Genomic DNA, 16,354 nt, shown 5'->3' with positions numbered 1-16,354 from the left:
GCATCATCTTATCCAATTTACCCCCCGCGGGTCTCTGCTCTTTCGTCTCGCGTAACGCGCATCTGTTTTCACCGGGAGGAGCCTCCTGTCTCTCTCGCAAACAGCGCGACTATGGGCGCGGCCAACGCGAACCCACGCGCATCTGTTTTCTTCCCGTTTCAGCGAGAGCGCGCGAACGCGCGTTTTCTTCCTGGTCTATGTGCCCTGAAGAGGGGGAAGCGCCGCAGCGCACCAGGAGCCGACAGAGTGACGATCCAAATGCTCCGCAACCTGGCCGCCAGCGAGCAGCAGCGCCTGCTCGACTGCTACAATGACATCTGGCGGTCAGGGCAGGTGCCGGAGTCATGGCGCACAGCCATCGTGGCCCCCATCCTGAAGGCCGGAAAGCCGGCTGGAAACGTGAGCTCCTACCGGCCGGTCTCCCTCACTTCCGCCGCCTGCAAGGTGATGGAGGCCATTGCTTTGGTCCGACTGGACTGGGTGGCCCGTGCCCGTGGCTTCCTGGCCGACGAGCAGACGGGGTTCCGGCGGCGCCGGTGCACCGCGGACTCCATCGCGGATGTGGTCTCCACGCTGGAAGAGGCCAAGGCCTGCGGTGACGCCGTGCTCCTGGTGCTTATCGATATCAAGGGGGCCTTCGATGGCCTGCCCCACCCAGTCGTTCAGCAGGCCCTGGACCTACTTGGCATCAACGGGAATCTGCGGCGGTTCATCTCGTCGTTTCTGGAGGAACGCACCCTCAGGGTACGAGTGGGCCAATCGAGGAGCTCCCCTCGGCCGGTGGCAGCGGGCGTCCCACAAGGGTCAATGGTGAGCCCCTTCCTGTTCAACCTGGCCCTGGCCCGGCTTCCTGCTGCCCTGCCGATCGACCCCGACTATCCGGTGAGCGCCTCCATCTACGCGAACGACATCGCCCTGTGGGTGCGAAGCCCACCACACAACCACCGCAGCGCACGCTCGGCCTTGCAAAGAGCTCTCGACACCGCCGCTGCTTACCTGAGCAGCATTGGCCTTGCCATCTCGGCAAGGAAGACGGAGGCCATGCTGCTCCACCCAAGAGCAGCCGCCCGCCGCACAGCACCCCGGCTGCACCTGGAAGGCGTCCAGCTACCCTGGAGCACTGCAGTGACGTACCTGGGGCTGCGCATTGATCACCGACTGTCCTGGCTGCCTGCTGTCAAGATCCTGCAGGTGCAGGTCCTCCGGGTCCACAAGGCAGTCTCCCAGCTTCTTGCCCGAGGACAGGGCTGTACCACTGGGTGGGCATTGCGGCTGTACGACGCAGCAGCTACCTCACGCCTGCGGTACGCCTTCCCACTCGTGGGACTACCACCCGCCCGTCTCAAGAAGCTGGAGCTGCAGCATCGGGCCGCGATTAGGCTCTGCCTGGGCGCTCCCCGCAGTTCCCAAGTCGCTGCAACCTTGGCCGAGGCAGGAGCATGGCCCCTGTCACTCCTCCTCCTGCAGCAGGGGCTACGCCATGTTGACCGCCTCCACCATGGACCAGACGTCAGTGCCCTGCTCTCCCGACTGCGCTCGCGGCCCCATTCACAGATGGGCAGACTCTGCGGGCTGTACGAGGAGGTGATCGGGAGGCCTCCAGCGAACAACGCACAGCTGCCTCCTCCCCAGAGACCACCCATACCCATCACCACAGAGCTGCCCGGCGTTTCCAAACGGCGCTCCCCGTCTTGTGCCCTTCAACAGACGGCTGCCTCCCTCCTGCATGAGGACCAGGGAGGAAACCTGCAGATCTACGTTGACGGCTCGGTGATGCCAGACCTAGGCTCGTCGACTGCGGCCTGCGTGGTGCCCGCTTTGCGGAAGAGCAAGCAGTGTCGCCTCCCCGACCATGCGACGTCAACAGCGGCAGAGGTAGCAGGCCTTCACCTGGCTGTAGACTTACTCGCAGAGGAGCTGCCGGTGACCCCAGTGACCATCTACTGCGATTCCAGGGCGGCACTTCTCAGCCTGCAGAGGCCAGAAAGGGCCAGCCTCGGGGTTGCCCTGCTCTCGACAAGGCTGATGGCGCTCCAGGAGGCGGGCTGCTCAGTGTCCCTGCACTGGCTTCCAGCCCACGTAGGGATACTGGGCAACGAGGAAGCAGATGCACTGGCAAAGCGTGCCAACCACTACGCGCTCCCGCCTAGCCTGGCTGTGACAGCCAATGATTTCACAAGCCACAGGCTTCGGCGCCATCTGCTGGCCTGCCATCCGGACAAGCGGACGTCCTTGGGCCGCCCTCCGCGACCACTTCCACAGCGCGGCCTCGCACGCAGGGAGACCTCCCTCCTTCTGCGACTGAGGATTGGCTGCTGTTGGATGGGTGCTCGCCGCCACCGTCATGGCCTCATCGCCTCTCAGCCTGTGCCTCCTGTGGGGAGCCCGAGACCCTGGAGCACCTCCTACTGGCCTGCCCTGCTTACCTGCAGCAGCGTGACCGTCTCCTGCAGGAGTTCCGACGCCTGGGGCTTCCTTCTGCACGGCAGGAAGACATCCTCTTCCCTGGTCGTAGCGAGCTACCAGCCCTCCTAAGTGTCGTCGAGTACCTCGACTCGTCGGGGCTCTCGGCGAGACTCTAGGATTTTCTGCAAAGACGGATAGCCTCACGGCTACCCAAACCACTACAGGCTACTCGACCTGCCCCAATCATCTGGCTCCTGCTGGATCACCGCCCCCTGGCCTTTCACCCGATCACCACTCCTACCGGACCCAATGGGCCCTTCCTGCCGGACTGCTCAGCCGCTGCCCATGGCGTCACTTTAACCCTCTACTCTCCTATCTCCTTTGCTCCCACTCTCCCCCCCCCCCCTATTGACGCTGAGCCGTGCTCCCGCAAGGGCTGCAGAAAACAGCGTCAACCTTTCCTTCTCCCTTCAAGAACCACTTCTCTCTCTCTCTTTCCGTTTTCTCTCGGGCGCGCTTTCTTCGCCGCTTCTACGCTCTTTCTCGCGATTTTTTCTCACGATCTTTCTCGCGGCTTTCTGCCGCCATTTTCTGCATGCACAGTCAGTGAAATTTCAATCATACAGCAGTGAAAAAAAAGTCGCGATGTCTCCGGGTGGTACCGGAAATATAGAGGTATGGCAGTGGCAGTGAACTATTGCACGGTTTGGCGCCAAAAGTCGCGACGTCTCCGGGTGGTACCGGAAACATACAGTAACGATGCAGCAACGACACGGTTAAAGACTGACCCCCAATCAGGGAGGACAACAAATAAAATTTTTATTCTTCGGCATCGTAGCACCAACCGTCGAGGATTCGCACTCTCTCAACGTCGTTCAGCTCACCGACCCAACGAAGAAAGTACTTGAGCCAACTGTAATATTCAGCCGCAGACGGACGGCGCACGGCTGGAAACTCGCCGGCCACCGTGTGGCACACCTCCTTCTTCTTCTCGTCAAACTGTACCATCGAATACAGACGCTCGGCCACCTGGCTTGCGACGAGTGAACCGGGCATAAACATCGCACCGGGTGACGGTTCACCTCTAGGTGGCGGGTTGCATGTTAAATATTCCTCGGCGCAGTCCATGACACCGAAGAAGAGCGCCAAGTGTCGCGCGTCATCTTCCGTGAGCGCGGGCAGTTGCTGCTGCTCACCGTCCGCTGCCGTCGTTGTGTTTTCGCGAGAGGCGGCAAACATGCGGTCCACCATGTTCAAGTATTGCTGCTTCGCCTTCCGGCGGTGCATGTATTCGACCCATGCCATCGCCGTGCCGTGGTGTTTAAGCCGCAGATAGTCGCAGTTTTTAACCGTTTGGCGAAGGGCCGCTAACTGCAGATTCGCTGTCGCAGAGCAGTCGCTTGGTGAATAGCCGCTGAATGCAGATTCGCTGCATCGAGGTCCCTTTTGTACAGGCGCACGTACAGGCGCACTCAACGACACTCACTTTACTGCATATTTACTACATATTTGCTGCATACTGCATACTTGACCCGTCATGATGTAAATTAAGCAGTGACGCCACGTTGTCGCGCCTGTCACGATGGCGTGATGGGTGGCTTTTTTATTATTTATTTATAATTCTTTACTATTACACAATGCTGCATGCGCGACGTATTGCAAATTAGCCGACCGTGGCCGTGACATCTCCGGGTGCATAATCGGATGCAGCGGCGCCGTGTTGTCGCGCCCGATGGCGTGATCCACACGTGGGCACACGTGGCATTGAACCATTCTTCCTCTTCCTATTTTTTTATTTACTTTTGCCTTATTTCTCTTCTTTACTTTACATTAGCCAAACTGGCGATATCTCCGAGTGGCATACTGGTTGCAGTGGCGCCGTGTTGTCGCGCCCGATGGCGTGATCCACACGTGGACACGTGGCATTGAACCATTCATTTTTCTTCTTATTTTTCTTTATTTTTGCTTTTCTTAACTTGGCAATTCTCAGCGATGTCTCTGGGTGGTAACAAACTTTATTATTATATCATCATTTATTTATCTCTCTATTTTTTCATTTCTTTATTTCTTTATTTCTTCATTTTCCCCCTTTCAGTTCGCAGTATTCGCGATGTCTCCGAGGGGTGACCCTTCCAAATATGGGGGGGGTTCGCGACGGCACGCACGTGCGACCGACCGCTTCCATACCGCGAAATGACGGTCGTGAGTTGCGAAGAAAAGACACACTTCCCCCCCCCCCGCAGCTCATCCACTTAAGAAGATCACGCGCAGTTGCGAATTAGCAGGTGCGTGCGGTACGCAGAGTCTCCGGCGCTCTAATGCCCCAACCACTGGCACGCGCCGAAAGCTTCGGCGCGCGCTGGCAAGCGAACGCGTCGCTTCGCTTCGGCTGCAGGGAAAGGGCGCGCAACCACTAGAGACAAGCTCCGACGCGCGCCGAAGCTCGCTCCTCGGCTGCGGCGCACTGTTGCTGGACGATTCCATCTTCATCCGTCAAAGTCCGGCCTAAAACAGCCTGCTGTAAACTAAGCTTGAAACAATAAGTTAGTGATCTGTATGTGCTTTTAGATATAAAAAACACGTTTGAATAATGAATATACACCTGCCGCAACAGTTTGTTTTTATTTTTGAAGTAACAATAGTGTACAAAATATCGACATCAGCGCTCGCGCGTCGTCTGTCTGCAAGATCGCTTTGCAAACACCTGCACGACGATGCCATATATCAAAAACTGTTGCACCATTTCATTTTTTGGTAGCTTATTGCACGGCCAACTATATAAGAATTAGGCGTGCAATGTATAACTGAAAAAAAATCTGTGCTGGAAATATTGCCACGTAGTAGTGACGGTAAATGAATAGTGCCGGCTCAATCGCAACGATAGCGGCGAGCAATGTCGGCAATCGTAGAAAATCTCATCTGCAGGTCAAGCGCGTCGGTTTGCATACGGCAGTCGTCGAAAGTTACAGCCTATTCGCTGGTGCCCGCGCGCCTTCCAGAAACTACAACACAATTCGTGTCGCGTATGCAATCAGATTAGCAAGGTTCGTCGACAACAGACAGAACCATCGATAACATTCGCGAAACTTCCGATACGTTCAGGCGCATCCTGCACCGAGCGATAACGTTTAACATTTTTTAGCCGGTGAAATACGATAACCGGATACAGATAAAGCATCCGTGTCAATATAATTATGCTTGTTGGTGCATGAGAGAAACGTGAACAAGTGGGTTTTGAGAAAATCAGCAAAACACAATTGAAACACCTGTAGCACTCAAAAAAAAAACTACAATAGCTAAAATGTATCCAATTCGTTTCTTGTCTCCCCCCAATTCTTGATTCTGCCAAATCTAGCCCATGGAGCACCTCTATTATTCTAGGTTGTTTTGATGCATCAACACCGCATCCGGAGGCCTTCACATTGAGTGTATTGCTACAAAACATTTTCACAGTGTAAGGGCCATGTTCTATTGTAACTGGTTTCCACATATCAAGTTTGCCTTTCTTTACATTAATCAAATGACATACCGTCAGATAATACAAGCTTGAGAATTAGAGGGTTTTAATAGGAGTCTTTCGTTGCCCTTTGCGAAGTCGTACTATTGAAGCACTTATTCGAATGTATGGGACCAGCTCATTTCCATAGTATAAGAAATATATAAACAGGTTATTTTCACAATTTATACACTTCGTCACCACAAAAAGAAAGATTGCAGTTTATTGTTTTCAGCCTGCTATGATGTTTTGACTGAGAAAGATATATTCAATTTGTTCTGCGAGGCACGCAATAATTGCTGTGGCATATTATTTTATTGCACAACACTGCATACAGTAGCCAGCCATTATTAAAACTCAGAAGAAATGAATAGCACAATGCATATGATCAGGCACATAGCATATTATTGCACTTTCTCAATTCATGCCAGAACGACGACCACAGGCGTCCTTCTCCAACAAGGTCAGCATCCATCGTGCCTCCTTACCATCGGGCTTCACATCCTCAGCACGTTCAACCTCAATTTGTGGTGTTTAAAACAACCTCAAGTGCGTCTTACGGTTCCAGGGATAAGAAAGAAGACCGTCCTGCCTACCTTGGCCTTGAAGCAAGCAGCTCTGGATTGCTTGCACACTTTCTACTTTGATCGAGTCCACATATATACGGATGGTTCTTCCACTCAGACCAGCTCCACCAGCGCAGTGGTTATACCATCACGATCACTAAGCATCCAATACAAGATTTCTCACTTGACAACATCGACCGGTTCGGAGCTTGTTGTCCTCCGAGGTGCCGTTGATTATATTAATAACCAACCGGCTAATCGGTGGGCAATATTCTGCGATTCAAAGGCGGCCTTACAATGTCTTCTGTCATCTCTCCGTCGCGGGTCATGTGAACAACTCGTGTCGGAGATACGAGAAATGCACCATCACATGATCATGAAAGGACACGACGTCGTGTTTCAGTGGCTGCCTGGTCATTGCGGTATCTCCGGCAATGACCTCACTGACGAAGCTGCTAGGAAAGCCCACGAAGGAGCAACCCTTATTTCTGTACCTTTATCGCGGACCGACACAGCCCAACACTTAGGCAAGCTAGCACACTCTTTTGACATTGGAAAACTGGCACACACCTGAATTCACTCAACATCGATTGCATTCCCTCGATCCCTCTATGCAACTGCGGCTGTTACCAGGTCTTCTGTGAAATGAGGAAACAGTGCTGTGCCGCTTACGTTTGGGCGTCGCATTCACCAGTGCATATGCATTTTTGATTGGAATGGCTGATAGCGTCGAGTGCAATGCCTGCGGTGTCGAGGAAACCATAGAACACCTAATGTGCTACTGCCCATCTTTTGAAGATGAAAGGCAAGACCTCTGCAGAGCTCTCAATCAGCTAGATGGAAAGCCGTTCACCTTGAACAAGATCTTGGGACCATGGCCTCACATATCGCAGCTACAAAAGGCCACAAAAGCGCTGCTGCGATATTTGAAAGATACCGGATTGAGTCAGCGTCTGTGATCCAGACTGAGTGACCGACTGATATCCCCAGTGGACTTTCTCTTCTTTTAATCTTTCCGTCCCTCTTTCCCCAGTGTAGGGTAGCCAACCGGGCCCAGTCCTGGTTAACCTCCCTATCTTTCATTTATCATTTTCTCTCTCTCTTCTTAATTCATGCCCTTTTTTTATTTGCACGAAAGCTGCTGCACTAAAATAGTATACTAGTACATACTTAAAAAGCAAAATTTTATACTACGATAATAGTCAATCATTCAAATTTTTATTGTAGTGCCCAGGAACAGCTAGAGAGCCTTTGTACTGGTGCACTTAACGAGCACTAGGTGAGACAAAATGTAGAGAAAACATGAATGCAGTAGACAAAAAAATGGAAGATAGAGAAACAAATAGGGAAAAAAGGAAACGCGGAAAAGTAAAAGGGAGTTAATCCTACGTGATTATTTACAGATACACAAAACACAGGAAATGAACTCTGAAGTATGTTTTGGAGTCGAGTCTTATTAGCACAATCTTGTAACAAGCCCAGGCAACGAATGTGGAATGCTACCTGGTATACTGTTGCGGCACAAACAAATGCATATGATCAAGAAGCTTTAAGGAATGTATAATGTCATGGACCACCTTATACAGGAACAAAAGGTGCAGGAACAAAGGCTCCACTGTGGTCGCCAGAATGGCAAAAGTGGTGCTTGAAGATAGACATCAATTTATTCTGGATGGGTTCAATGAGGTCAGAATTAGATTTGCTCATTGCACCCCCCTCCTACAGAGGCATACTCTAGTAGTTGGAGGCACACAGCAGAATTTCAGAAACACAACAGGTGAGTGGAAATCATGCAATATACGTCATGCAATTCGAAGAGCGTGAAGGGCATCTTGTGTAATTATCTATGTGAAGAGAAGCTTAGCATTTTGTCGAAGTACACACCAAAATCTTTCATTTCATCGACCCTAAGGAGTGGAGCATCATGTAGGGTGTATCAAAATTTCACATGGTGCGTTTTGTGCATATAACTTAATGCCATAGTGTTGGAAGCATTTAAGAGTACTTATTGTTTCTGCACCAGTTCGAGAGCGAAAAAATGTCTTTTTGGAAGTCGATGCAGTAGTGAACAATGTTGACAGTCTGAAATAGTCTGAAAGTCTGAAATGTCGGCGCACAAAGTCATGCTGTTCGTTTATTAAAATGCTCTTAGCACTAACAGAAAGCGATGAATCCCATATCGATTCAAACACCTAACTGAAGAGGATAGATATAGGTCGGCAGTTAGTAACTGCACATCTAGCACCTGATTTGTGCATGGGCAATGTTCATGCTACCTTCCGAGTGCTAGAAAAGGTACTCGACTTTAGGGAACTATTGAAGATGCTTGTGAGAACGAGGAACAAGTATGCTTCCATACATCTTAACCCTTTCAGACACCACTTTATCCCGTTGATTGAAAAGTTGCTTTCACCACATCTCTTGCATCCTCAGAATCGTAGAAAGTGTACAGCCACAGCAAATATTAAGAATTTTCAATAGTTTAGCGAGTTTTGTCAAGTTTACAAAATTTCGACTCCATGCGAAAACTCACTACAGGAACACAAAATATGAAAACATGTACTATTTCGTGTCTTGAAAAGCTTGAAAAGCACTTATCCAGCCACTTGACAATTATGCCTTGTGCACGACATTGTAAAAAACAATGAAAGAAGTGAACCCGCTACATACAACATACTGACACAGAGTAACAACACCCAGCCGTCTACCTTCCCACTCATTTTGTTAAAACATTCTGCACATTATTCAAAATTGCAGCACAGTTCCAATAATAAGTGTTTCAAGATGTATGAAACACATTTTAAATACCATTACTTTCATCAGTGCTTTTGCTATTGATGCACGCTCCTGCTGTGCCCAATAGTGTAGACAGCGTCTCAAAGGGTTAAGCTCTGTGGAGGAAATACCATCAACACCACAAGAAAGGGAAAGTTTAAGGCACTTCATATACTTGGAAACGAGGTTTTCATTGACTGTTAGCGTATACACTGCGCCAGACTGAGAAGGAAGGTTACTTGAAGCATATTTCACACCACATAGGAAACAGAAATCTTCTGCAAAGGCATCAGCAGTGTTCGAGACAACACCACTATTTTCATGAAGAAGCCGTACATCTTTAGCACTCCTTTTAGAAGAGAGAGCCCACAAAGCTCCAGATATATTTTGAATTATGTGTCACGCTGGCTTCGACACAATCAATGTGGTCAAAGTAATGATTCTAACAATAATAATAATAATAATAATAATAATAATAATAATAATAATCTTAGTGGTAACTTGGCACACTAGACTAAAAAGAAGGCTGATGCTTGTATGTTAGAGAATCTGATAACCAGCCATCTAAAGCAGGAATTTGCAGGATGTACAAGACACTTCCTTCCCCTTCACGTGCACACACACTTGCTCAATAACACAGCACAGCACACACGCACACACTCGACAGGTGCACAACACACAGGAGTGCCAATGAAGTCTGGTTCCAAGGAAGGAGAATCCAAATCACCAGGGGGGTGGAGAGAAAGCTCTGCATGCCAGATATAATCATGGAGTTGTGGTGTCGGGCCATACAGGCATGATGAGGGCTCAGGCTGTGCTGACCACTTGTTCAGACGAAGTGAAAAAAGATTAGTGCTGTTTAGAGAGACGTCAAACACCCTGCAGTATAGACTAGTGCAATGTTGCGTTGGTATTGCAGGGTGTGCTACTTGAGGGGTTTGAGGCAATCCTCGAAGGCTGGCATGAGCTTGTGACAACCGAAAAGACGGGAGTAAAGGGTGCGTATTGTCCGGTGCAGAGCAAGCTTAAGTTTGTTAGCGTCGCGAGTTTGGTACGGGAACTATACTGATGAGCAGTACTCAAGTCGTGACAGAATGATAGAAGTGTAGAGTGCTCGGAAAACCTTAGGTCATCAGGGAAGGGAGACACGGGACACAAACCCAAGAAAGGGCTGGTGCTTTATAGAAGGCCGGTGTTTTATAGTCTTTATAGAAGTGCCTCCAAGGAAGAAGATTGAACGTGCAGTAGTTTCGTTGTGGCTGATACGCATGGCAGCACTTTTACGGTGCTACTACAAAGTTTTATATTGTAGGCCCAGTCGTTCGCCTTTACGGAATGTATTTATTGTAAGCACATATGCTGTTCATCGGCATATTGTTTTTGTGGAAGCGTTAACTTGTTAATCAAACACATTCTGGGCAGATGCATTAGTAACTTGGTTTTGAGTACATCTTTGTCCTGACTACAATTTATAGTATCGCAGCAAGAAACATTTTAGTAGAGGCTGAAGGGATTCCAGCAGTTTAAGCATACTGACTGCACAAAACAGTGATGACACCTTTTCACCTTCCCCACAATGCACTCACACCATCTACACTTTCCATAAGCAAAAAGTGAGATAAAAATTCAATTACAGTTTCATTGACTCAGTACTTGCTGCTTCTGAAGCGGGCATCGAAGCAATCGTGGTATACGCTGCTACATGCATAGGTCTTGAGCAAAACGTGAACAAGGTGAATGCAGGAGCCAACGTTTCGACAACTGGACTTGTCTTCTTCAAGGCGACATATGCTTTCCTCGCCACAGTATATATAGGTGGGGTTCTTCTAAAGGGGAGGGGGTGTGAGGCGGGAGGGCGCGGAAACGAGGGAAAGTGTGTTAGCGTGTCGAATTAGTAAAGGAACACTGTGTACAAGGTCAAAGCCAGGACCCCCCCTATTTACGGACCCCCCCTCCTTACGGAAAACTGAGAACGACACTTTACCGGAAGCCTACAGATAGCCAGCAATATTTAGACTACAACAGTCATCACCCACGACATTGCAAGCAAGGAATTTTTTTTCAATAGATTAAGCGCCAAAAGTGACGGCACACAAGAAGAAATACAGACAGGACAAGCTTGCTACATTGTGCCGCCTAATTGGTCCGGATGACTCAAAAAAAGTAGGGTGTTCTATTAAACATACGAACCCCTTGGTTAAGTGTGAAGAAGGGGTAGTATACCACATACCAATGAAGTGTGGAAAAGAGTATATCGGCCAAACTGGGCGATGTATTAATGAACGCCTGCGGGAGCATAAGCTATCATTGAAAAATGGATATGGTTCAAACTTGCCGCTTCATTGCAAGGCCTGCGGAAATGAGGATGAACGGGTATGTGAAGCGAGGCTTCATGATACGACAATCATGTATAAAAGTAGAGATTCTGTTGCGCGGGAATTGTTGGAGGCCAACGAGATTAAGAAAAGAGGGGACAACTGTATCAGTACCCCGTCTTTGAATATATACTCGAATGAAAGTATGTTTTTAGATAAGTTTTAGATTTAGATTAAGCATGATTCCCTCTATCTTCAGTGTTCTCGCATGTGCGCAGTCACATATTTAGTGTCCCTCCTTTTTTTCGTTCCCCTCCCCTCATGGCTATATAATCAGCCACCTGTCATTTCAATAAAGAGTTGCAAGTAAAGCGCCTTGTCCTGTCTGTATTTCTTCTTGTGTGCCGTCACTTTTGGCGCTTAATCTATTGAAAGCTATGCACCAACTAGCCCCACAACGTGTTTTACTGAAGGAATTTTTGTCGGACAAGCGAAACGTATAAGAAGAATCTGCAGTGAAGACCACGATTATATCCACCACCTAAATGACCTTAGATCAACGCTAGCAGAAAGGAACTATCCCCAAGTTGCTCTCGATAGAGCTTATGATACCGCGTCAAGATTGGAGAGACAGTCGGAATTGGCGAAGAGACAGCCCACATTAGAATCTGACAGACCGCCGGCCTTTATAACAAAATATTCTAATGCACTCCCAAACATAAACAACATCCTAAGAAAATACCACCCAATATTATCAAGTAACGAGCGTCTGCGAAAAGCGTTCCCGGATGTACCCAGGGTTACCTATCGCCGAAACAAGAACTTTAAAGACATGTTAGTGCACGCAAAAGTCAGCCAGCAGCATTCCCCCGTAATAAAAGCATGTTGCCGCCCTTGATGCAAAACCTGCAGGCACCTTCAAAGTGACATTAAAAATAAAAGCACCGCAAATAATTATACACATGAAGTCAAATCCAGCTTCACTTGCACAAGTTCGGATGTGATTTATATGCTTGAATGTTCCTTCTGTAAGAAACAATATATCGGTGAAACAGGACAATCAATGAACGTCAGATTAAACGGACATCGCGCGGACACAGCTAAAAAGCTTCCCAAAGCCGTCGCCGAGCATTTCAACCAACCAGGTCATAACTTTGATGAAATTAAACTCTACATCTTACAGTCAAATTTCCGTTCTGAACGAGAAAGAAAATACAGAGAATCATACCTTATCCATAAGTTCAAGACATTGCAACCAATAGGCATAAACGTTTCAAAGGGAGCTTTAGAATCTATTCCCTATGCTAAACCTCAAGCTATAGGCAACAACACTTAGTTTGATTTCTTGGCGTATCCCCCCCCCCTTTTTTCCTTTTTCTTCCCTTCTTTTTCTTTTTCTTTCTTTCTTTTTTTTTTTTATTTTGTCAGCTGGCGTGTCAGACGCCCTTGACACGCCGGCTAACGCGCGTGGGTTGACAGACTAGGGTGAGGGGAGGGGGGTCCTGGCTTTGACCTTGTACACAGCGTTCCTTTACTAATTCGACACGCTAACACACTTTCCCTCGTTTCCGCGCCCTTCCGCCTCACACCCCCTCCCCTTTAGAAAAACCCCACCTATATATACTGTGGCGAGGAAAGCATATGTCGCCTTGAAGAAAACAAGTCCACTTGTCGAAACGTTGGCTCCTGCATTCACCTTGTTCACGTTTTGCTCATCGCCTTGAATTGCCATCTCCCGGATTCCCCGTCTTTTCTCTGGATTTCTACCGACGGAAGATGAAGGAACAAGGTGAGCGCCCTTTGCTTTCCTTTTCACACGTAGCACTAATTGGAGACAGTCACTACAAGTACATACACGAACACTTCCCACCAAGCCAACACTCACCATACATTAGCTTTAAGAGCGGCGCCACAACACACACCATCCGAGACCTCATTGCTGCAGCACCACAGCACATCACACATTTCTTCATTCACTGCGGGACTAATGACCTTAACCACGACACCGGTGACAACACAGTTGAGGCCATGAAAACGCTCATAAACGATTTGCACACCAACAGACCAAACGCAGAAATAACCTTGACAACAGTACTTCCCAGGATCGCAAACAAACACAGGCCACTTATTCAACAATCAGCGACACTCCTAGCTCACGCACTAGGGACACGTAAGCTCAATGATTTTCTTCTTGACGTTGGAAACCAACACGAAAACGTCGATGTCATCCACCACGCTGAAATACACCAGGACCCCGACATTCTGCTCGCCCGGGACGGACTTCACCCCAATTTTTTTGTCGTCAAGGTAATGGCTAACAACATCAAGTACAGGCTCAGGAACTCTTTTAAATCGACGAAACCTACAACACCAATAGATCCCGCGTTCCAGTTAGCTTCAACACAGGAACACGTGCCTGAAATTTTCAACACCAGCTCGCACGCACGTTCCACCGAAGCTAGAACCCAAGAAGCATCTACACAAACGGTGGACGCGGAACCAACACCACCCTTACAACATCCGCGCATACGGAAGCCCACAACCACCCGCGAAGCCTTCACGCAAACAGCTACATACACTAACAAGGAAACCGATACGCAGACAGACATCGGTGCAGGCCTCGACAAGAAAATTAAGCGTAAAAAGACACCACCTGAAGATTTTTCGCCCCGGAGGTCTGCCCGAACCAAACAGAAATGACTACCACGCACTAGGGATAGCACACGCAACAACAAATCTCGCCCTTTCCTCCAATCCCGCAAACTCCTCGCCAAACAAACAAATTACAGATTTCACCTAAAAACTTACACTAGCTGCATTAAACAGAGGAAAATACCAAAAGGTCTCAGAATTAAGGTTAGATGCGCCCTTGGTTCTTTACCCTCCAGGCTATTATTAAAGTGGAATGCTGTCCTAGAAAATGCATCGCTCTCCCTTATCGACATTCTCGAAGAACATGCAAAGAACAACTTAGGATAATCTCTGATCAACTCGACAGCATAAAGTTAACTGAAACGGAAAGAAGAGAACTTAATCAATTCTTCCAAACTAAGGAGGAAAAATTAATAGATAAATACCAGCGAAAAGATATTAGAGCTGCAGATCCACCCAAAGAAACTAATGTAACCCCTGCAGCACGTAGCTCCACCGACAGTCCTACAGGCGAGCATCCAGAGCACTGCAGCAATGTAGTAGACATATCCCAGAGTCTAAGCCCCGAAGAAGTTGATCTCCTGAAACGTGGTCTAACGTTTTGTCCGACGAACAACGCAGTAAACGAATACGAACTCCACAAAGATATAACAGAGTTTTCACGACGCATGCGCATCAAGGAATTCTTTTTCGGTAGACCAGATGTAAGAAAAGAAGATAGAGACTCTCTTAGACCACCTAGCACGTGGACACCGGAAAACGAACAGTGCCCAGACCTCGATTTATACTTAAAACTGATATCAAAGGAAATTCTAGAGTCAACGCGGCATTGCAGGAAACGCAAAAATTTGACCCCCGCTCAACACCAAATCCTTAAAGAACTTGCGAAAAGGAATGATATTGTAATAAAACCAGCAGACAAAGGCGGCAGTATCGTAATCTGGCCTATAGAAAAGTACAAGAATGAGGCCTCTAAACAACTGAACAACCACACCCATTACAGAAAACTTGACTCTAACCCAACCTCAGATTACAGCAATATTGTGTTAAGCACAATAGCGGAGCTCCGGTCCAGGGAACTAATCACGCAATCCGAATATCGCTTCATGATGCCCAAAAACAAAACAGCAGGCCGTTTTTATCTTCTTCCTAAAATACATAAAGTTCCGGTCGAAGAAATATTTACAGCAGAAATCCCAGGTCGGCCTATTGTGTCTAATAACAACACACCGACTGAGTCACTATCTAAATTCTTAAATCACCACCTGTCAAGCATGCCCACTACCCTCCCATCTTTCGTTCAAGACACGCCGCACTTCCTTCGAATTATCGACGGCATCAACGCCAACCAAATCCTTTCCGACCGCGCTATTCTAGTCACTTTGGATGTTTCTGCCCTCTACACCAACATTCCCATGAGTGAAGGAATTGAAGCCGTTTCTAGGTCCCTCGCAATCAATCCCCAAGCGCACGCTCCTGAAGTTTACTTATCGCTCCTTAGGTTAGTTCTCACGCTCAACTACTTCGAATTCGATTCTACACACTACCTGCAAATTTTCGGCACTAGCATGGGTACGCCATTCGCTCCCACGTATGCGAACATTTTCATGGGACAGCTTGAAGCAGACCTGCTGAAATCCTACCCTTTAAAACCCCACACCTATCTTCGTTACATTGACGACATATTCATAATATGGGAACACGGCACAAGCGCCTTAACCGACTTAATTAGCCATTTCAATCGCTTTCACCCGAGTATTAAATTTACTGCTCACCACTCTCCTAGTCAGGTCAACTTCCTGGACACGACGGTCTACATAGAAAACGGAAAACTGAGAACGACACTTTACCGGAAGCCTACAGATAGCCAGCAATATTTAGACTACAACAGTCATCACCCACGACATTGCAAGCAAGGAATTTTTGTCGGACAAGCGAAACGTATAAGAAGAATCTGAAGTGAAGACCACGATTATATCCACCACCTAAATGACCTTAGATCAACGCTAGCAGAAAGGAACTATCCCCAAGTTGCTCTCGATAGAGCTTATGATACCGCGTCAAGATTGGAGAGACAGTCGGAATTGGCGAAGAGACAGCCCACATTAGAATCTGACAGACCGCCGGCCTTTATAACAAAATAT

At 48.2% G+C, this 16,354-nt stretch overlaps 1 protein-coding gene across 1 annotated transcript; it reads left to right on the top strand.

Moving 5' to 3' along the window:
• The first annotated feature begins 258 nt into the window (after window positions 1-258).
• LOC140214459 (uncharacterized) lies at window positions 259-2,535 on the top strand. The gene has a single exon (XM_072285818.1). It carries the CDS (start codon window positions 259-261, stop codon window positions 2,533-2,535), a length of 2,277 nt encoding a protein of 758 aa, XP_072141919.1.
• The last annotated feature ends 13,819 nt before the right edge of the window (window positions 2,536-16,354 follow it).

Source organism: Dermacentor andersoni, unplaced genomic scaffold (genome assembly GCF_023375885.2).
Source record: "Dermacentor andersoni unplaced genomic scaffold, qqDerAnde1_hic_scaffold ctg00000050.1, whole genome shotgun sequence".
Classification (NCBI taxonomy): Eukaryota; Metazoa; Arthropoda; class Arachnida; order Ixodida; family Ixodidae; genus Dermacentor; species Dermacentor andersoni.
Note: the sequence above shows the minus strand (reverse complement) of the source record. Positions and strands in the feature narration are given on the sequence as shown.